At 60.0% G+C, this 22,314-nt stretch overlaps 1 protein-coding gene across 2 annotated transcripts; it reads right to left on the reverse strand.

Annotated features, from left to right (window-relative positions):
• Positions 1-5,145: 5,145 nt before the first annotated feature.
• Positions 5,146-21,195, reverse strand: KCNIP2 (Kv channel interacting protein 2). 2 transcript variants are annotated; one of them, XM_010564846.1, is made up of 8 exons: positions 21,093-21,195; positions 7,631-7,755; positions 7,151-7,220; positions 6,980-7,050; positions 6,347-6,454; positions 5,860-5,964; positions 5,524-5,586; positions 5,146-5,193 (listed from the first exon to the last, which is right to left on the reverse strand). In XM_010564846.1, the coding sequence occupies exons 1-8, from the start codon at positions 21,193-21,195 to the stop codon at positions 5,146-5,148; spliced, it is 693 nt and encodes a 230-aa protein (XP_010563148.1). The 2 variants fall into 2 exon arrangements, with proteins under 2 accessions (XP_010563148.1, XP_010563149.1); XM_010564847.1 differs by lacking the exon at positions 21,093-21,195 and adding an exon at positions 15,005-15,083.
• Between the last annotated feature and the right edge of the window lie 1,119 nt (positions 21,196-22,314).

Genomic DNA, 22,314 nt, shown 5'->3' on the forward strand with positions numbered 1-22,314 from the left:
GGCGGGGGAGGGGCTCGCTCACAGCGCATGCGCGGAACGCGGAAGGGCGCGCACTGCGCCTGCTCGGGAGGCCGGCGGGGGGGAGGGGCGAGGCCGCGGCTGCCCAGGGCGCCGGCGCGGAGAGCTAGTGCGTGCCCGCGGCGCATGCGCCAGAGGCCCCGGGGAGGGGGGAAGGCGGCAGTAGGAGAACACGCAGGTGCGGGTGGGGGAAGCGCGCATGCGCCGTGGGCTTTGTGTAGGGAAGCGGCGCCGGGGGGGTGGATGGGTGGGAAATGAAGTGTTTACTTCGGCTCTACGCATGCGCTTCGAGGGACAACGCTAGCGCGCTTGCGCAGGACCGAAGCGCCGCCGCTCGTGCTCCCATGAGCCGTGACCTACTTCTTGCGGCGCCGCCGGGGCCCCGCAAGCTAAGCAGGGTACCCTGCGGCTGGGGCGCGGATGGGAGACCAAGCGGCTGGGACCCTGCCGCAGGGTGGGCAGGGGCCGCGGATGGGGTGCAAGGGGAAAAGCCCCTACGGCTGCTCCCTCCCTCCTAGCGCAGCCCGGCTGATGTTACACTTGCAGATGTTTCCACACCTGGAAGGGGCTACGAGGATGCTGAAGGACGGGCTATGAAGCTGAGATCATCTCGGTAAATCAGAGAAGGGGCTTGAGGTCAGACAGCATCTCTCCAGGGAGAAGCTCCAGCTGCATGGGAGCATGTGCGGCTGGGAGCAGCAGGCACCCAGAGCATGTCAGAGACCACAGGGCTGAGAAGATGACCTCCCAGGAGTCTACACAGAGAGGACAGTGTGGTAACCCTTCCAGCCCACTGAGCACTGGGGAGGCCACAGGAGGTGCCAGCCAACAAGAAACCAGTGAGCAAAAAGCTGCTGGAAACCCCAGCTTGTGAGGAAGGGCTGGAGAAAGCCTGCAGACATCACGGCAGCCATGTCATGTTTTAGGCAAAACTGAAACAAAATTAATGAAAACTCTGATTAAAAACATCCCCTTCTGATTTGGACAGTGCTCACTCCTACCCATCTTACTCAGCTTTCCCAAAATGCTCTCGTGCATTTTTTAAGTCTGTTTCTTGCTCTTCAAGCTTATTTCTGCTGGTAATATTTTTGCACGAGAAACCCAAGACGGCTGCGTTTCTGGCTCCATCTATATCCATGCTCAGGAAGCTGCAGCAAAGACCCTGGCCAAGGAGCATCTCTAGTTACCATCACATCCAATCTAAGGCTTTCAAAGAGCAAAAATAGCAATTGTACTCCTACCCTGAATAGTAACTAGCTAAATTGTGTTAATGTGCAACAAGACTTTATGAAAGGATTTAGAGAGGAGAAATGCACAAAATTTGGGTGGAAAATACACAGTACTCTCACCACTGTATGCAGAGCTGGGCAGTTGGCTGCTAGGTCAGAAGGGACCCTGAAGCAGCCATCATGCTCACAGCTTTGTGCAGAAATAATACCGCAGTAACAGTTCCCACAGTGTTGGGATCTCAATCCTTCTACAAGATGTTTGTGTTTCTAGGCAATATTCAGGATGCTGGAGTGAATCACTGCCCCAGGCTGCATCAGTTGCTTCATCCAGTTGCTCAGCTGTTTTCCCACATAACTACTATTCTTTTTTCCTCTGAAAGCTGGGAAAGAGACGGCTTGAAACAACACAAGGCTGCCCCTTTTCCAAGCACCCATCAGCTCCTACCTCTGCTCTCAGCATAGGCCCAACAGCTTTGCTGTTACCTACCCTTAAATGCCACATCCTAACAAGGGACACCAGGTCCCAAGCCCTGCCTCAGACAGCAGCTTCTCATAACAAACTGATGACACACCTGGAGGGACTGATCCAGTCCTCCCTGCCCTTGGCCCCTTCCCCCAGGGCCTGCCCCAGGGGGGAGCTAAGCAGAGATTATTTTTTGGCTCCCAGGGGACCAGTTGCCTCCCCACCCCATAGACTACCAGCAACGATCCCTGCCCAAACCTATTCCCATTTGGTGTGAAAAGGCTATGGCAGCATTTGAAGGCTGGGTAAGCCCCACAGCACACTTTTTCTCCTTGTGACCCCAGTCCCTTTCCTGCCCTTTGTCCTGAGCAGAGGGACCCCATCAGTGGCTCACAGCATCCTTGTGCCATGAGGGCACATCAAGCCCATGGATGGCATTGCCCAAAGTAGCAACCAGCCAAGCAGAGCTCGTAGGGAATACGATATACTGTGAAGTATGGGTTAGAAGGGAAAATGCACTCAGGCCCATTCATACTGCTGTACGTGGACCTGGGTGATTGCCAGCAGGTCAAAAAGGTCCCTGGGGAGTCAAAGGCTTTGGAACGAGCAGACTCACAGCTTTCCCAGTCCCACGATAGCAATTCCCCTGTAACTAGAGCCCAACCCTTTAAGATGTTTGGGTCTCCAGCAGCTCTTCACATTGAGCGTTCAGTTCCTGGAACACATACTGCGTAATGCTGGAGGGTGTCACTGTCCCACATCAGGTCCATTATCCTGTTCCACTGGTTTCTTACTCACCTGCTTCTTTTTTCTTCTTTGTTTTGCTTCAAGCCATTTTTCCCAGGTCTACAAGGCTGCACTTTTCCAAGGACCAGCGATTGCACATCAGTTCACATCCCTAAGAAAAACCTCTTTCCAGCCCATACCCATGTCTTCAAGGCAGTAGCTACCCATCTTCCTGTTAGCTCAGCCTTAAATGCCACATCCTAATAAGGGCCACTCCACCTGGTCCCAAGCAGCACCCAGCAGCATCTCATGGCAAGCTGAAAACACACCTGACAGCCCTACTCCTGAGACCTGACACACTTGCTGTAAGACCCTGTTAGCCTAAAGCTACAACCTCTTAGCAGGGCAAAGACTGTATTTATGGGGCCATTGATGGTGTTGCCAGGCTGTTTGGGACCCTGGCCAGCTCAGCACACACCTCGTGCCCCATGCAATCTCCCAGAGCACCCAGGCAGAGCACCCTGCAGCACTGCAAAAAGGCTGCCAACCCTCTGCAGAGACCCTCAGCCCCTATTTCCCCTGTCCCTCCCAGACAGCTGACAGATGCAAAGACATAACGGTGGTGTGCATAGCGATTGTGGTTAGATTTTATTGGTTTTTTGGGGTTTTTTTTAACCCATATTATTGTTATAATACAAAATATACAGACTGGAGATGCCAAGCGGGTTGTGGGTCACCATGCCCCGGGGCAGGGGGTCACGCCATGCGACCTGCAGCGTGAGGGAGGAGGCGGCATCTGCTCCACGTGGCGGGGGACAGTGGGTACCCCAGAGAGCCTGGGAGGAGGGAGGATGGGGAGAAGGAAACAGGAGGGGTAAGGGTCAGGATACCTGCCCTCTCACCCTTGGGAGACTTTAAGTGGGAGCTCAGCCCCACAGCAAACCCAGGAACAGGACTGTGAGATGAACAATGTGTTAAATGAACATAAAAAACACATCATGTCTGCAAGGGCTGGGCCAGGGATGGTCCCCCTGGGGAGCAGCCCCATAGCTTTGGCGCAGGGCCCTGGGGGTTGGTTCTAATGGCTCCGACACCAGGGGCTCAGCCTGGGTCTGGGGCCTGGCCCAGCATGGTCCTTGCTCACCCCTTCCCTATTGATCCCAGACACCACAGCTTGGGCCAGCCCCAATCGCCCTTGGCTGCTAAGGATGCGGAGGTTGGAGCAGCTGAGCAGGGGGCTGCCGGGGCTGGGTACATTCCCAATGCCTGTGGAATTGGACAGAGGGGCTTCTGGGGTTGGCATAGGGTCATTAGCCCATGGGCATCACTGTCCCAGCTATGACTCAGAGGGGTATACAGGCAGGACAGGCCTGCCTGCACATACCCAACTCTGAGGAGCTGGTCGTGACAAAGACATGGGGATCTGCAGGGTGCTGGCTCCATCCCCAGCGTCCCCAGGCAGGCTCTCACATGGCCATGCCGGGAGAAGGAGCTGAGCCTGCCCTGCTCCAAGGTGACCCTCCAGCCTGCCAGCAGCACAGCAACGACTCCTGGCTGGCCCCAGCCTCAACTTTCTCCCCAGGGAGCTGCCAGCTCAGCAATGCCCCCAGCACAGGGCTATGCCTGTGGGGACACCTCTCTGCCCCATTCCTCTCTCCCCAACCTCCAAGGCAGCAGATGGGCTGGGGCAGGCCAGGGCACAGGAACAGGGGAAGGTCAGCAGAAACGATGCCGGGAGCATGGCTGTGAGGCCCAAGGGCCAGGGCGGCCACTGGAGCCCAGCACACCTCCCTGCTCCGTGTGGACCCATACCCTGGCTGCCATGTCCTTGGGGAGGAGTAGGAAGGGTGGCTCTCCATTGGAGCCTCAAAGTGGGTCCCTGACGTCCCCTGTGTGCCAGCACCCCGAACTTGAGGGACGAGGGCTGAGGACCCCCAGCCCAACATCCTTCATCCTGGGGGACCAGTGCCACAAGAAGGCACCTCAGGGTGCCTTTAGTGTCCCGTGTCCCCACATCAGGATGAGCCTCCTAGGTCTAACCAGGCCCCCCAGGATCAGGGGTTGCTTGCCACAGCTCATGCAGCAATGAACCCCGAGAGCCCATGCGACTGCCTTCTCCAGGCACAGCCCTCTGCCCACCCACTGGCCCAAGGGCTGGGGAAGGAGGGTGGCCGGCGGCTCACAGCCAACATGCCGGACACGGTCCCCACTGCAAGGCACAGCCGGGGCAGAGGGGGAAGCCAAGTTGCTGGCGCCTGTTGCAAGACTTTATTTGTTTCTAGACAGCGTCGCTGGAGGATTTAGGCTGGAGCCAGTGCTGGGGGCTCCTGAGGTTGGGGAGGGTCGGGGTAGGGGAGCCGTGGCTGCACGGGGTGCTGTGCACGGGGGAAGCCTCTATCGCAGCCCGAGGCTGCAGCTTTCCTGCCAGGAACGGGTGCAGGGAGGTCCATCCAGGCCAAACACTTGCCCCGTGCCAGCTGTGCCCATGCTCCAACATCTGGGAGCACCTGCTTGGGATCCCCCAAGGAAAGCAGAGCCAGCCCAGGGGGAAGGGAAGATCCCGGCACCGACCGCGTCTTCGGGAAGGGAGGCCCCTTCCCACAGGGGTGTCTGTGCAGCCAGCAGAGGGGAGGCTCGAAGGAAAAGTCGAGAGAGAAGCAGGTTCTGGGCCCGGTGGCAGGAGAGCTCGGCTGGAGGCAGGTCCGGGAGCTAAATCACATTGTCAAACAGCTGCATGGACCGCATGATGTTCTCATCCTGCGTGGAGGAGGTGGGAAGCAAGCGGGTTGGACACGGAACAGCAATCTGGGCAGCTCCCCCAAAGCCTGGCGTTACCCTCATGGCAGCTCTGACCCATGGGACAAGAGGCCTAGGGTTACAGGCAGTTTCCAAGCCCTACTGGGGTGCACAGCTCTCCTCATCTGCACAAGGATGCTGGCATGGATACAGTTCCCAAAGCAGAGCCCCAGCCTTGCCCCTGGGAGCCCTGCATTCACCCCCTCTCTGCCAGGAGGGCAATGGGGGGACAGAGGTGCCCAAGGGACAGGAGGTGGCCCAGCCCCAAAGCAGAGCTGCTGGTGGCTTTACCTTCTGGCAGGACTCCAGGAACTCCTCGATTGTCACCACACCGTCCTTGTTTCGGTCCATTTTCTGAAGAGAAGCACAGCACAGGGGGCATGGCAGGGCCAGTCTCAGCCCCACAGAGAGCCCAGCACCACCTACCCAGGTCCTGCAGGGGCTGGACACAGTGCACTCCTGCCCCAGCCATCCCCAAGCACCCAGGGATGGCCTTTTCTCTCCCTGGCTCCAGCACAGCCCTGCTTCATCCCCAGTGTGGGGTATTTTCTCCTGTACCATGCCAGGTTTGGGGCAGCCACTGGCTCTGTGCTGGAGCTCTGCTTCCCTGGGATGTGCTCAGCTCACCTGGAAGAAGTTCTCCACATGCTCCCGGGGTGCTTCCTCCCGCATGGCCGGGTAGGTGTATTTGCCCATCATGTCGTAGATGGACTTCATGATGTCCAGCATTTCCTGGAGGGTAGGGGAGCAGGGTTGCAGGGTCAACACAGGGCTCTGCCTCCGCCTGGTCCCCAACCCACACCTTTTTCGTGATGCTCCCAAAGGAGCTGTGGGGTACTCAGGTGTGTTCCTGCCGGCTCCATACATAGTGTGGGGCCGTGTGTGTGCCTGCATGTGTGATGGAGCCCCAAAGCAGCACATGCCTCATCCACCCTCCACCCCAGAGACACACCAGTGCCAAGGGGCCATGAGGGACCTGTTTGCAAAGCTGAGCTCAGTAAATATTGACACACACCCCCAGCCCTCCTCCAGAGCTCACCCAACACCCCCTCGTCCCTGCTGGGCGCAGACCTGCGCTGGCTCTGGGGACCAGCCTGGATCCCCCTCATCCCACCTCTTTGGTGATGCAGCCATCTTTGTTCAGGTCATAGAGGTTAAAGGCCCAGTTCAGGCGATCGTCAATGGTGCCCCGCAGGATGATGGACAGTCCAGACACAAAGTCCTGCAGGGAAGGACAAGGCAGGCAGATGGGAGTTACAGCCGCAAAGGGTCTCATGGACACAGAGGGCACAGCCCTGCTAGTCCCTCCTGCAGAGGGAGAACTTGGCCCCAAAGCAGATGTGCCCTGGGGCTGGGCTGACAAGGAAAACATTGAGTATCAAAAAGAACCTGGGGAAAACTGATTGCTTGTCCCCAAATAAGTCCCACACTAGTCCCTTGGGTCACAGCACCCATGAGGACAACGTGCATCAGGACCTGCTGTTCAGCCAAAGCCTGAACAAGACCCAGCCATGGCTGTGCCTGCCAGTCTGGGTACCTACAAGACAGTACCCAGAAAATAGAGAAAGCCCCCTTTTTGTTGCTTTTCACTGTTTTTTCATTGCCTCTGGGAATTTAATAAACTCCACCAGCCCCTACAAAGCTCTCCATCCATCTGTAACAGCAATGCTGCTCAGCCCAGCCTGTGGTACCTGAAAGGCTGTGCCCTCCCTGCCCCACTGCCATCCCCACCTCGGCCACAGCTCACCTCGAAGCTGACGGAGCCATCGTGGTCGGTGTCAAAGGCGTTGAAGAGGAAGGTGGCATACGTGCTGGAGTCTGGGGGGAGGTAGACAGTGTAAGGGGGTGCTGTGTGACACCCCACCCCACAGAGGCACCCATGCAGGGCATGGGGATGGGGACAGGGATGGGCACTCACCTCCCTGTGGGAAGAACTGTGAGTAGATCTGCTTGAAGTTTTCTTCATTGACGATGCCGCTTGGGCACTCCTGCCAGGGCAAGCCGCAGGGTCACCTCCACATTGCGGAGAGGGCCCGAGCACCCCCTTAAATCCCTGCGGCTCCCTTGCCTTGCCCACTGGCCCTGTGCTCCCTGGTGGGGCAGCTGGTAATTTTGCTTGGAACATGTCCCTGATTTTGTGGGCTGTACCCCTCGCTGGAGGGGCTCTGCATCCCAGGCACCCAGGGAGGGGGCTCTCTGCACCCAAGGGATGGAGCACAGGATCAGGCCTCCCCACTGAGCTCCCTGGAGGTGGGATCAGGCCGTAGCCTGATATAAACGTCAACCCCAAGGTCCCGAAAGCCTTTGCAAACCCGAGGCACCACCAGGTGCAAAGCACCCGCTGAGGTGGACGTGGGAGCAGAGCAGGGGCTAGCAAAGCTGGTCAAGGGGTACTCACATTCTTGAAGCCTCGGTACAGGACCTGCAGCTCTTTGCGGGTGAACTTGGTCTGCTCCTGGAGCTGCTCCAGCCCCTCAGGGCGATGGCAGACGGTGGAAAGCTCAAACTCATCCTCAACGCTGTCTGCAAGGAACCCAGGGGAAGAGAGGGCGGCTGAGGCCAGCACTGTCTTGCCCTGCCCTGCCCTGCCATGCTGGGGGGGCAGGAGAGGCACCTTGCGCAGTAAACCCCATCATCTCACACCTGCCCGGGGTGACACATTTTTAGGATGCCCTGCTCAGCTGGAGTTGGGTCTGTGCCAGCAGGGGACACTGAGAGACACCCTCGGGGCAGACCAGTGGCTGACAGTGGGCAACACCCCCCCAGCCTCCGGTAAAGCCCAGGCTGGGCAGAAAGGGGGTGTGAAACGCCCCAGTGCTGAGACTCCTCCTGCCCACCCTTCTCAACCCCCCAGCACAGACTTCTGCCATGCGGAGCCAAGACTGTGGATGTCCCGCAGGTCTGTGCTGCACCAGGGCTCCTGTCCAGCAGGAGAGCTGCCCACGAGAACCCCCAGCCCCCAATGCCCCCCCCTCACCTTGTCTAGACCCCATCCTGCCCACTGTGCTGGCCCTTCATCAATGGCTTCTCCCCACCATCTGGCAAGCTACACAACCCTGCCCACAGCAGCCAGCACCCCCAGAACCCACTGCAACCGAGAGAGGCTGTGGGTCCACAGCGGATACCCCCCCCCTCTGTGGGGTGGATTAGCCCCTGCCCCTCCATACTCACCTCTTCTCCCAAGGGGATCAACTCACACCGTGGGGCAGGGGGACACCCCAGCCAGGGTCTCAGACTCACCGAGGGGCCAAGCACACCCGGTGCAGGGCGGGTAGGGGGCTCTGGGCAGCTCTGCGCTCACTCCCTGCTCAGCCCCTTTCACCCCTCCCATCACACCTCCATCTCCAAACCAACACTGAGCTTCGAGCAACAACCCCCCAGCCCTTAAATCAGTGCCGGCAGGGTCCCGCTGCCCTGAGCCAGCTCCAAAGCGGGTCTCGCCACTGTGCATCGTGTGGGAGTCGCTCCAGGGAGCTGGAGAGGGAGAAAACCAGCCTGGAAGCAGGCGAGGACAGAGGTGGGTGCAGAGCCCATCAGATCGGACCCCTCTGGGGCAGGACTGATCCTAACAGCCCCAAACCCAGGGCAGGGGATGGTGGAGGCATCCCCTTCCCGCGGGCTGGGCCAGGGCGGAGGGCAGGCAGCAGCACCGCCGGGGACACACACACACAAAGGCAAGAAGAAGCACTTGCTTTCGCTGAGCGAGGGGATGGATTTGGGCCGGCAGCAGGGCAGCAGTTTGAGGAATCGCTGCTTCAGCGCTTTTTTAGTTTGGCCTGGCGGGTTGCCTGGAAGAAAGAAGGAGTCACCAAGCAGAAGAAGAGTTAACAGAGCAGCAGCTCCCGGACCCAGCAGGCAGTAGGGTTGGCACCCGGCGCAGGGCGAGCGGGGCCGGAGGCAGCACATGCAGCATGAGGCTGGAGAAGCAGGAAGGCAAAGCCCAGCCCAGGCTCTCCTCGGCCTTTTGGCTTCATCCCAGGACAAACCCAGCACTGGAGTTTCCCTCCTTGGGAAGGATGGGGATGGCAAAGGGGCAACCCTGCTGGGCTACCCACACCCAGCACCTCTGCACCCTCTATCGGAGCATGCCAGGATGCACTGGAGACATCCAGCAGCCCAGAGACCCATGAGATGGCAGGGCTGGACTCTGCCCTTTAGCCTTGAGGCCAAATACCTGCTCTCTGAGGACACTCCCCTCCCTGTGGGGCTGTGCAGGGAGGCAGGGCAGGATAGACCCCAAGAAACAGCCTGCAGCTGAGCCGGGGCATTGCATCCTCCCCAGAGCTCGGGGCTGGGTTTGATCCTGCTGGCACCCGACGGCTGAACACGAAGCATGCGCCGAATGCAGCCATGCAGCCCAGACTGCGGCATGCACCCCAGCGCAGCACTGGGATCCGAGCCTGGCGACCTGCTTTGAGACAGCCAGAAGGGGAATGGGGCTGAGGGCTTTGCCTCGGCCAGGCTATGGGGCAGGGTGAAGGGCTCCCCACATCAGCCTGGCCCATGGCCATTGCTTCCAAGCAGACCTGCATTAATAGCAGGTCCCCGCACTGCACAGACCCCCCCCCCGCCACCCCCAATTCCTCCATCTGGACCCCAATAGCTTTGCTCAGCCCCATCTCTCCCAGCTGGCGCTGCCCCACAACTGCAGACCCGCTCCCTCCCTTCCCACAGGGCTCTGCAGTGCCTCAAGCCAGCAAACTCAGCACAGGACTAAAACCGCAGGCAGGAAGGGGAGGAAGAGGAGGGGATGAAGGCCGTGCTGGGCTCCAGCCCCCAAAGGGAGGCAGACAGCAGCGTGGGGCACCAATGGGACGAAAGGTGCAAAGTCCCTTTGGGGCTCTGCTGACACCACGTTTGCTCCAAGCGCCCTGGACATCTGCAAGCAGCAGGTCACAACGCCTACGCATCCCAAGGCCTGGTTTTGGGGTTGTTTCTCTAGGGGGCTAGCAGATGGGGCTTCTCTGGCAGCTTTCTCAGCTTTGTGGGACTGAGCTGAGCCCCAGGTGCTGGGGAAACGGTGCTGCGTGGTACCCAGCTCCAGCATAGGGACGTGGGTCCACATCCAGCAGCCCCTGCTAGGCAGGTCGGTCCCTGAGTACCCACAGGCAGGACCTGTGACCCTTTGAGCTCACGCCAAGGCAGCAGGCTGGGGCAGGCAGCTCCATCCCTCTGCGGCAATGGAGAACAGCTCCAGGAGGTCATTGTCCCAGCAGGACATCGCACAAAGCTACTTGGAGACCGCAAACTTGTCCCCAGGGAAGTGGCATCCACATCAGGGTGCCAGTGTCGTGCAAATGTGTAGGGAGGCACAAGGGGCAAGGGTGAGGGCCAGGATCCTGGTGCTGGCAGGACAGCACAGCCTGGCTCCAGTCTGCTCTGAAGTTTGCAGGCAGGTGAAGAAAGAGGCTTTTTCCTTCCTAGAAGCAGGCATCAGTTGTGCATAAAACATGATTTTGGCCCAGCTACTTTTCCACGGCTTTAATTTGCAGAGAGAAAGGGAAATTGCACCTTTCAGCCTTCCAAAGATGCTCTGGGGCCAGGTCCCTCTGGCAGAGCTGAGCTGTGGGAACAGACCTGGGAGGCAGGAGCAGCTCCTCTGCCCAGGGGGAAGGGACAGGGTGGGCAGAGCAACACCCAATGCCAGGATGGCGTACCAGGGAGGGAGCAGGGCAGGAGGGAAACACACAGCGAGAGAGATGCAACAGAGAGTAAACTGTGGTTGGACTCACAGGGGCAGCAGGTATAGGCACGTGCAGTAGGTCAGGTCGGGTGCAAGTTACACTTTAGTTTGTTATAAAGAAGGAAAAAGAAAAAAAAAAATAAAGAACATGGGTGTTTTCTTAAGGAGGAAACTGAAGAGGGCCCGATTCCAGGGGCCCCAGGGCAGGGGAGGGAGCACGTTCAGCACATGCAGCTTAACAAGAGGAGAGGGGTGACCAGGGCTGGGGTTTTGCTGTCCTGGCTTTGGTGTGCCTGAGGGCTCTGCTGAGGAGGACACACTGTCCCCTTTCTGTCCCTGGCATCCAAACTGCGAGCAAGTCTGGGGGCTCCCTGGTCTCCCCCTTGCTGGGAAACAGCTCTGCCCAAAGACAGGGAGCAGAGCCCTGCCACACGCTGCCCCACTGGGCACATGGGATGTCTGCAGCACAAAGCCCTGTCCCTGCCAGTGACAGCTCCTTTTCCAGATGTCACTCTGCCCTCCACCCCTCTGCAAGAGCCATCAAGTGGCTGGCACAAAACAAGCCAACAGAAAGGGCTGGCAGTGTTTTATCTGTGGTGGGAGGTCTGCCAGGTTAATTGGCTTGTTGCTGCCCATGCATCACTCCATAGCCCAGTGACTTCAAAACACACACGAACACGCACACAAACCTCCATCCTTGGGCAGCACCAAAAGCGGAAGGGATTTCCCATCCCCACCTCCACACACTGTTGAAATGAATTCTGGAGGTTGCTGGACACTGGCTCTGAAGGGGCCCACAGGGGGTGGACCCCTGACCCCAGCAGTGACCACCACCAGGATGGCCGTGGACCACTTTGTATTGAGCCACCAGCAACTGATGTGTCCTTGGGGGCTGGATCCAGCCAGTGCCACTGTGTTGGGGGATTACATGCTGCTGGGCTGACACCCCCCTTCCCAAGGAGGACCCAAGCCTGGGCTGCTCCATGGTCTCCCCAGAGAGAAAGCAGGAGCCAGGGTCAGCCCAATGCATAATCATGTCCCTGCCCTCCCCACAGAGCCACAGCCACCAGCGCCTTCCCAGTGACAGCTGGCTGGGGAGACCAACCGACCCCTTCCACAGCACCCTCCTGCTAGAAAATACGCTACAATAACAAACCAACAGGCTAAACCCACACACACACTCTCAGTAACCCGTCAATAAATGCTTCATCATGATGAGTGGAAGATATGCATCTCACAGCGGTAAGACCTCCCCAGTGTCCCCAGTTCAGTGCCCAAGCACAGCACCATTCCAGGATGGGAGCAGAGCACCAGCAGCCACGGTGTGGGTCATGCAGTTCCCACAGCCCCTGCTTGGCCCTGTGGGGCAACAACAGATCAGTAGGAAGGTCAGGAGGAGCTGGTACCCAGGGGACAATCTGCCCCAGCACCCTGCCCTAGGAGCAGGCTGAGGTGGCAGAAGGCAGCTGGGCAAGGGGACCCTCTGCCTTTTCAGATAGCCTGGCTGGGAAGCAGGAGGGCAAACCCCAGCCAGGGTAGGGGGATGACCCAGAAGAAGGGGCATGGTAGGGGGGCCTCATGGAAGGGTTCCCCAGGGGAGCATGGGGAAGGGGTGGGCAGTTCCCAGAACACTCTCTTTTCAGTAGAAGAGCCTCCATCCCCTTCCAGAGCATCATCTTTTCCTGGGACGCCAGAGGCACATCCCCAAGCTCCCCATGCTAGGCCATGGCTCTGGGTCCATCCAGGCAGTGACACTGAGCCCAGCTTCCCCTACCTGTGGCTCACAATCATCTCTGTCCAGGGCTCACCTCCAAGCAGGGTCCACCCGCCCCTGGCTCTGTTCCCTCTCCACAGTGCCCAGCCTCAGGCAGTGCCACCTCCCGCTCAGGAGGACCACAGGTCTCCAGGGTCTGCAATGAAGGCCGGCAAGAGGCAGAGACAGTGAGCTCACCCAGCCGCCCCGGGGCAGGTCAGGATGGGTCCCACCACTAGCAGCTCTGCAAATGACCCTCATCAGTCAGCGGTGACAGAGCTGAGTGTAACCAGGACCAAGGTGCCTGCAGCAGCCACTGGGGCCAGACAGTCATCCATTAGGGGAATGAAATCAGAGCTGGCATCTCCCAGGGCAGGGGACAGAGTCCACAGTGGTGGGACAGGGGCAGCCTCAGCCCGGACACTCAGATCCAGCAGGGCTGAAGGAGCTGAGACCAGCAAAGCTGCCGAGTGAGACCTACAGTTCATGGGACAGCAGAGACTCAGGGCCAGGATGTTCCCTGGTGCCAGAGGGAAGAGAGCGGCTGCACAACCCTCATGCCAAGCAGGCCCCAAAGGGAGACGGGGGCATGGGCCAGAAGGGGCTGCAGAGCAGAGCAGGGGTCACAGCAGTGTGCTGTCCCCATTCCCATCCTCAGTGACAGTGCTCCCAGACAGCTTAGCTGTGCCCAAAGGACATGTTGGCAGAATAATAATTTCTCAGGCCACACCACGTATGAAACGTTGCAAGGAGAGAATAGGACGGGATACAGGTGCCAAGGGACAGTGAAGCTCAGGGGCTCCCCAAACAGAGCAGGTAAGGCTGTGGGACTGGGACAGCCATGTGCATCGCCCTGCTGCAAAACCCAGGGAGGGTGCAGGGACACATCCTGCCCTGTCCTCATCACCACCTCCATGGCAGGGATGTCTCTGGCAGCAGAAACTGGCGCACCCAAGGTGCATGCCAGAGGAGCTACCCCAAAAATGCCCCAGCAAAGGAGCAGCTCCTCTTAGCTGCAGGCAGCGTGTCCCATAAGAGAGCTGGTGCTCTGCATACCCATTATCCAGATGCCATCCACACCCTCCCCAGTAAGGCACAGGGACGAAGCCTAGACATGCCTCAGCCACAGCCCAGCCAGATCCCAGGCAGCTCAGGGATATCCTCCATTACAAAGGGGTTGAAAGCACCTCCTGGGCACAGTGCCCTCCTTCCCTCCCTCTGCTCAGCCACTAATTGCTCCTCTGATTACTCCTATCCACACTTCCTCCCATCCCAGCTCCCATCCCAGGACCTGGCTGCCCAAGTGGATATGATCTCCAGCCCCTTCATCTCACAGCATCTTCAGCACCAGCCAGGAGGCAGAGGGGATGGGGGCAAACAAACCCCAAATTGCACTCATGCAAAGTCTGTTGGCAGCCCTTGTGTGAGCCGGGACAGTCTGTGGCACAGACGAGGAAGGCAGCCAAAGGAGACAAAGCAGCAGCACTGTGCAGCTCTCTGCTCTCCCATCCTTGCCAGGCGCAACCAACAGGTTGTGCATCCCTTGCTCTGGGGTGTTTTGGGTCCTCTTGTCTGGCCACATCCAGCCCTGTCCTCAGCACCCACCTGCCAATCAAGGGAGCTCAGCACCCACAGCAGCCCCTTCCCTCCACATCTCTGGCACAGTCCCACAGGGAGGGCGAAGGGGCCAGGGGCTCCAGCCTTTTTTAGCCATGCTCCCCCCATAGCTGCCAATGACTGCAGCTGTGGGGAAAGCTTTCCCCTGCATGGTGCCATACCCCACATCCATCGCTCCTTGCCCCCAGCTCCCATTTGTTTCCCCAGCCCCAGTCACCTGCACCTTTTCCCCATCATCTTTCAAAGCCCAGTCCTTTGCGTCCCAGTGCCCCCAGACTCCAATACCCCAAGATAGTCCCAGTCCCACAGCACCCCACACATCACTGCACTCCAATGCCTCCAGACCCAGATATCCCTCACCCTAATGCTTCCAGGCACCCTAACTTTCTAGCATCCTGCATCCCACATCCCAATGTCCCCAGATATATTTCCACCCCAACATCCCTGATACCCCTGCACCCCAGTGCCCCCCCCAGCACCCCAACACACCCAAACACCCCCAGATCCCAACCCCAGACACCCTCACTTCTCCAGCTCCCTACACCATAATGCTGCCGGACACCCTCTCACACCCTAATGGCCCCCAAATGCCCCAAAACATACTAATCCTTCCAAACCTCCCCCAACCACCCTGCAGCCCCCGGGACGGGTAAGGAGCACCTCCACCACAACAGCCCCATCCCATTGCAACCCCATCCCCATCCCTGTCCCTGTCCCACCTCCCCTGGCCAGGTCGATGATGCCCAGGGCATGGAGTAGCTTGAGGCTGGAGCAGAGCAGCAGGATGATGCCCACCATTTGCAGCCCCTGTGGGTCCCAGGGTGCCCCAGCAACCGACATCCCCCAGACGTGCAGCCCCAGCAGGCAGCTGGTCTGGCAGCAACAGACCCAGCAAGGGAGGAGAGGGGAGGGCAGGGGAGGAGAGACCTGCCTTGGCCCTCCCTCTTCCCGCCCCGGCACCCTCTGGGGTCCCTCAGGGCACCCAGGCTGCAGGGGAGGAAGGAGCCCAGCAACTGCCGAAGTGACTTAGGTGTCAACCCTCACCCCAGGGCACCCCTGCACCTACACAACCTGGCACAGGCACTCCACAGCACTGGAAACCACGGAGGGGTGCAGAGCTGGTACTGATGGGTGAACGGAGGAGGCTCAGCTGCCTGTGACTCCCACCGCAACAGCAGTGCATGGTGGCACTGAACCTGGAGCCAAGCCACACACGGGGACCCTCAAGCTCATTGCTCACTGCCCCCAGGACACTGCTGCCACGCAGCCCAGGGACCAGCCCTGCCCAGGTCAGCCCCACTGCCCCATCCCAAACCACCAAACCTGTTCCTCAGCAGTGCCCCACCTTGCACCCCCTCGCGGCACAGCACAAGGAGCTCCCAGCCTCGGAGTTCAGCCTCGTCTGCCAATCACCTCCACTGACACCTGCCACCCTCACTTCTTCCCTCTTCGCCTCCTGGGGGAATATCCACACCTCTCCGCTCCAGCAAGTAAGTCACAGCCCCATGCAAGACCTGTGGCACAGGGAGGGGCCACAGCTAGGGGCTGCCAGCCCTGGGTACCTTGCTTGCTGCTGGAGGGAAATGTGCCCCACTTCACTCCGGGGTGCTGCCTGGAGGGAGGAGAGCTTGGCGGGGTGACCAGCCAGGGTGGGGACTCCCTGCAGACCACTCAAAGCCCTGCCTTGTGGGCAGCAGGGCAGAGACCCCAGCCTGGCAGCAGTGGTTGTTAGAAAGTCTCTTTGAGACGGTTTTCTACACATCTCTCACCTAAAATCTGCTTCTGATCTGGCCACCCTCTGCTCCAGTGGCACAGCAAGCCCCAGGGCAGGCACCTATGGGGAATGAGACATTTCCCTGCATCCCTGGGAGGGGACGCTGCAGCCAGGCACGGTCGGAGCGTGGGACCTCCTGCTGCCTGCACTCCGGGGACCACAACCCCACAGAGCCCTGGCAGCACACCTCTATTCCCACCTGTGCCCAGTCCTGGGATCTAATCCTGCCCCTCGCAGGGGAGAGGTAAAGGAGACCCCGGTGAGCTCTCACAGCACCCTGCAGCCCAACACAGCTCTGCGCTAGAGAGCTCTAAGCTGACCTCTCCCATTGAACTCCAAGGTTTCATCCTCCACCAGCAGAGCAGGGCTGCAAAGAAGGGCTGTCCCAGCAAGCTCCCTTGCTCTCTAGCTTTATTGCTTTTTCTCTAGCCTGCAATTTTCTCACCTCCCCGTGGCTGAGTGATCTCCCTGCCCCTCCGTCCGCTGGCTCAGAGCCCATCTCTGGGGCAGGATGCAGCAGAGTGGGGTCCCTTCTCCATGTCCGGCTGGGTCCCCTTGCTCCCTTCTCCTGGCACATCAGCAACAGAAAGAGCAAGCCAGGCCAGAGGGAATTGGGAGGGAAGCAATGTGAAAAGTGATTAACGTGAGGCCGGAGGGAGAAGAGATTCAACAAGCTAATTATGTCTGGCTGGGCTGAGCAGGACGTGACACCACGCAGCAGCAGAGTCGGCAGGGTGTGTGCCGCGGGCACTGCGGTCCTTGAGGAGCTCCGTGCTGGGAGAGCTGCCCTGCCCTGGCCCCAGCTGCGAGGGTCACAGCCAAGGCGACCCAGGGTCAAGTCCCCTTCTCCCCCAGCTTCACCCTCTCCAGGCAGGACAACACAGCGCAGCCCATCCTGTGTCCATGGCAATGACTGGGGCTGATGTCCCCAAGTGCAGACCATGTGGAAGATGCTCCACAGAGGAGAGAGTAGGCTCCCCAGGAGACCTTCTTCTCCAAGACCCCAGTGCTGGCAGGATGCGGCCCAGCTACAGCATGTCTCAGAGTGTAAAGCTATGCGGGGATCCAAACTCAGAGCCTGGCCATGGCTACCATACATCTCTGCCCCTTCCCCTCCTGCTTTGCAAGCCCTCACCATGAGTGAGCAACTCTCTCCTGATTCAGGCACCAGACCCTGCCCAGCCCAACAGCCAGCTGAAAAGCCTGCCAGCCCTTGGAAAAGGAAAGGCAAGGGTTAAACCCACTGCGCATGGGAAATCTCTGGTGCATCCCAGCCCAGAGAACCCCAAACTTCAACCTGGAGCACCTGCAGCTGTCCCAGGCTGGATTTCCATACTCCAAGATCTACCCCACTCACAGCCAGCTCACTTTGATCTCTTGGGTCTGTCAGACCCACCAGGCTGGGTGGTGCCCTGAGCCTGGGGACCCCTGGCACCACGCCCCAAAGGGCCAGTCCCTCCTGCAGCCAAGATGCCATGCTCCTGCCAAAGGGGTTCCTGGAAAGCAGGAGGAAAGCGAGGCTTGGCACGGCGCTTCGCCCTTACCAGTGCTGAGGATGCTCGTTTTCTCCCCTCTCCAGGGGGACCCTTGCCCTGAGCCCAGCACCGGGAGGTGGCCATGCTGCTCGCTGCCACCGCCCTCCTGCCTGGCATCCTTTGGGGCACCAGTAGCACCCATGCAGGCTGCTGCTCCCTCCCGTTTCTCCCCAGACTCTGGAGGCATTTGGCACCCTCCCCAGCCCCACTTCCCCCTCCACATCCTCAGCTCTGGGGCAACAGCAGCAGCCTCCCAGGGAAGGCAGGGGCCAGCGCACCCCATGTCAGGGGGTCTCCAAGACACCCCCAATCCTGCCTGCCCCATGCACAGGCCCTGACCCGGCCAAGGCAGGGACAGCCCTGCCAGCCCCAGGCAGGCACCAGTTATCCTGCCGATAACAATCTGCAGCTTCATCTAATATTCATCTGAGGCCGGGCTACGCGGGCAGCTCTCCCGCCTTTTGCCTCCCGCCCACCCCTCCTCCCAGCCAGGACCGATTGCTCTGCGCTGAATTATTGATGCTGCACTTCAGAGCCAAAATCGATAGTGTTTCTCTTCGCCTGCCCCCTCCCAAGCGCTTGGCTGAAGCGGGCTCTTGGCAAGGGGGCTGGGAGCCCCCCAGGCAGCTCAGCAGTGCATGGACAGCTCTGCGAAGAGATGTTCGGGGCTGGGGACAGGCGTGGTGGCACAGGGCAGCAGTGGGGTGACATGGCCCATCAGTGATTCACTAGCTGGTAAACAACACTGGCTCCAGCATCCATTGCCCCTGGAGTTCCTGAAGCACAGCATGCCCACAGGAGATGCTCCACTGCTGCTGCCAGACAGTGGCTCTAACCATGCCACCAAGGCTGCGGTGGTGTCCAAGGGGCAAAAGTGCCAAGGGGACAGGGCAAGGAGGTACAGACAACCAGTGCTCCTGTCCTTGGTCAGAGGAGGGCCAGGTCCAAATGGAGGATAGCTTGTCTGGGGCCTCGTGCTGAGTTTGGGAACTCACCAAGCCTGGAGTTCCCCAACATCTTCCTCTTTCCCTCCACAGTCCCCCCAGGGGCAGATGGGGTCTTGCTGCCAGATGCTCCCACTGAACCCTTCTCCAGAGCTGGGGCATTTTTCTGGTCTCCTCTGGAGATGTTCCATCCTCAGCCCATCACCGTGGAGGCACGACACCTCCCAGCACAACCCATCCCCAGCACAGCCTGGGCAGAGAGACAGCTGCAGGCAGGGGACCGGCAGGGATGGACCAGAGACAACACAGGCACGGGGCAGAAGCTGGGGCAGGGGAAGCATGGCAGGCTGTATTGATGGCTCCAGAGTGGGTGGTGGGGCCCCGTGTCCATTAGCAGACCCGAGCCATTAGTGTACGGTTTCAGGCTCTTTGCGGTCCCTGGGCTGTCACTGCCGGCCCAGGCATGGCTGGTAAACAACCCTCAGAGGGGACTCAGCATTTCCCAGCTCCAGACACTGCCTGGGACCTTCCCCAGAGAGCAAAATCTCCTGCCTGCTGCCTCCCAAGCCAAGGGGGGCTGACCCACGCAGCAGTACCTCACCCCCATCCCAACATGCAGCTGCTCACCCACAGGACTCCCCATATGGTGCCCAGGGCTCAGTACAGCTCAACCTCAGCTGATTTCTGCCCCTCAAACAACACGTTCCCCTCTCTTCTGGGCACCTTTTGGCAATGGGAGCAATTGCTGCCAATCTGGGGCACCTGGGTCCCTCTCCCACTGCCACAGCTGGGGCAAATCTCCAGCCAGGCCAAAGGGACCCACAGCACCCCAACGTGGGGATGTGGAGGGACGGGGCAGGCTGTGCCTCCCCATGCTACTCAGTAACAACACGTCCTCCTGGGGACAAGAGAGGACTGGTGGTAAGGCTTGTCCTTCATGGGAGACAGGCATGCCACTGCCCATCCCAGTCCCTTCTGGAGGGGTGCTGGCTGACGGGGACAAGGCTGGACAAAGGACACCCCATCTCGAACCTTTTGCCCTGGCCCAGGCCAGAGCAAAGATATTTGCAGGGAGACAAGGAGTGTGCCCCAGGGGATGGAGGAGCAGGGCTCAGGCAAGGAGCAGCCATAGGCCAAGGGGTGGCCTCTGTCTCGTCCTGTGCCCCCAGCAGGGTTGCTGTCAGGTGCCGGGGGGCTCTCTGCCTCCCCCATCTCCACCACAGCTGGAAGCCAGCATGCTGTAGAGCAGCTGCAATCAATGCCACCGACTTTGGTCCAAAGCTTCGAGCAGCTGCATGGGGAAGCAAACGCACAGGGAGACACTCCCAAATCACCAGCAGAACTGGGGAGGGGGGTCCAGTCTGGGCACAGTCAGCCTGCTCTCCCTGCCAGGGCTCACAGGCAGGATGCCTGGGAGTTAACTCAACCCCTGCCTCAGTTTCCCTCCTGACATGATCCACCTAGGAGTGCTGCTGTTGGAGCACAGGACAAAGCAAGTAGTTAAGCAGTAATGAAAGCTTTCCTGCCCTGCAAGCAGGTTTGCAGGCCCAGAGGGAGAGAGCCCCCTGTCTGCCCCCTCCCTCCTCACCCCCAGGCACGGCCAAGCTGAGGATGCAGCCCAGGGGTGCTGCCCAGGGGCACATCGGCACCCTGTGTGGAGGGGAGACGGCATTCACCGCCGCACCCAACCTGTGCAAGAGTCAGCACTGCAGAACCAACGCGGAGTATCCCAGGGCACCAGTGGACCAGGCAAACTGCCTGTCACCTCCTCACCCTGTGCGTGCCCTGATGCCCAGGGCCGGGCAAGCTGCAGCATCCTTCAGGTGGGTGTCTGCAGGCATGAGCAGGGGCTGGCAGGGCTGGGGGACCTTTCACACAACCATCACGCCTGGGACTCCAGGGAGCAACTAGCCGAGCAGTCCTGACCTCCCTCCCACCATGCACAGAGTCCCCCAAGCAGATCAGGGTTCCACCAAGCATGCCCCACACACACTGCTCAGCACCTTACACAGTCTATCCCCAGTCAGGCAGCACCCCTTGTATCCTCCCACCCTGCCCAAGGGCCACAAGGGGCCCTGGGGAGAGCCAGGAGCAGGGAGGGCAGCAGGCACCCATCCTGCCCAGGCCTGGCTGCTCTGCAGGCTGGTGCTGAGTCTGACACCTCATGTTCATGGTGAGGTGACCACAGCCCCTGGGGACACCTTGCTCCTGTAGAGGTGCTGGAAAACACCCTGGTGTCCACTTGCACACTCACACACAGTCCCAGCCCACAGCACCCCAGCACACATCAAAGTCACCACCGTGCAGCAGACACCCTGCCAGCCCTGTCCCCTCCCGACATCTCCAGCCGCTGGAACCTTGCACGGAGCAGGCAGGACACCCCAATCCTTGCACCAGGAACCCTCTGCTCACCCCTGTGAACAGCAGACGGACACTATGTCCCAGAACTCTCCTGTGGATGCAGCAGCCTCAGAGCATCCTTGGGTGCAGCTCTGGACACCCACCGCCTGCCCCCCGTGTCCCTGGAGAAGCCAGCACCACCCGCACCCGTTACCTTCCAAGGACACAGGCTCGAAGAGGCCAAATTGCTCCAGCACCTTGACGAAGAGGACCAAGACCACCAGCACCGCAATCATCTCAAGGCCTTCCAGGTTCATGGTGGGGGGTGTCTCATGGCCCCACACTCCCACACCCCCTCCCCACCGCAGTCCTGGAGCCCCCTCACCCCAGCGCTGCAGCCGCCGGACCACGCATCCCCAGGGACCCCCGCCTTTGTCCCTGAGGGGGGATCGGCTGTCACCCCTCTACTCAGGGGCACCCGCCATCAGCCGTGGGCGAGCAAGGGGTCAGCACGGGGCTGTGGCGGGCGGCTCGAGGAGCCACGGCCAAGAGCCCAGGCAGAGCACGGCTGTGCCTGTAAGAGTGGAGAGAGGCCAAGTGGAGGGAGGCGTGGGGGGGGGTGGCAGGGATGGGGGGGCCGGGGGAGGAAGGAGGCATGCCCTCCCATTCCAATGACACCACCTCCATCGATTTGCTTAATGCAGTTGCTAAGGAAACGGGCCACAGATATTAAAAGGCACTCGGTTCCCGGGGGGGACACATGGGGAGGGACAGGACGCTGGGCACTGGCTAAACATCCAGGATAGGGATGACTCAGACTTGTCCTCTGTGCCCCACACGAGTGCCTCCCCCACAGGGACCACCATGGCTGAGCACCCCACGGTCCCCATAACCCTCTCTCTCCTGGGGAGCATCTGGGGCAACAGGTCCAGCTGCCCCATTTCTGAGCAGGTGGATGGGTCCAGCCGTCTCACTGGGAGAGCCAAGGGGAGACGGGGAGCAGGGTGGGGGAATGGGCCAGGAGCGGGGGGCTGTGATGCACAATGCCAGAGGTGCTGCCAGACCCACGGGCAGCACAGCAACAGGCAAGAGAGGAGGGGGCACAGGGGCTGGAGACCCAGCGGGACCAAGAGACCCAGCCAAGGTCACACAGCAGCTGGAGTTAGTGGGCGAACCCAGGCATCTGCGTGCCTCGAGCACACATCCACGCACAGCCAATGGGGCTATATTTAGCTCCTATGCTTTTTTTTTAACAGTGTCCCAGCCCTTGCCTGACTGCTCGATCACAGGCCACAGGGACCACCAGCGAGCCAGAGGCCCACCGGTCCCTACCCCATCACTGGGGCTCAGCAGCCCTTGGGGTGCACAGCTTCCCCCAGGGATGCTGCTGGGACTGCCCATCCCTGGGTGGATGAGTCCCACATGGGGCATGAAGC

Source organism: Haliaeetus leucocephalus, unplaced genomic scaffold (genome assembly GCF_000737465.1).
Source record: "Haliaeetus leucocephalus isolate CR32 unplaced genomic scaffold, Haliaeetus_leucocephalus-4.0 Scaffold184, whole genome shotgun sequence".
Lineage (NCBI taxonomy): Eukaryota > Metazoa > Chordata > Aves > Accipitriformes > Accipitridae > Haliaeetus > Haliaeetus leucocephalus.

Excerpts from the sequence above, each read along its gene's own strand:
- KCNIP2 (XM_010564846.1), bottom strand. The coding sequence starts at position 21,195 with ATGAACCTGGAAGGCCTTGAGATGATTGCGGTGCTGGTGGTCTTGGTC. Across the intron at positions 7,051-7,150 it reads ACAGTTCTTCCCACAGGGAG|ACTCCAGCACGTATGCCACC; the intron begins GTGAGTGCCCAT and ends ACCTCCCCCCAG. Across the intron at positions 5,194-5,523 it reads TCCTGGAGTCCTGCCAGAAG|GATGAGAACATCATGCGGTC; the intron begins GTAAAGCCACCA and ends TCCTCCACGCAG.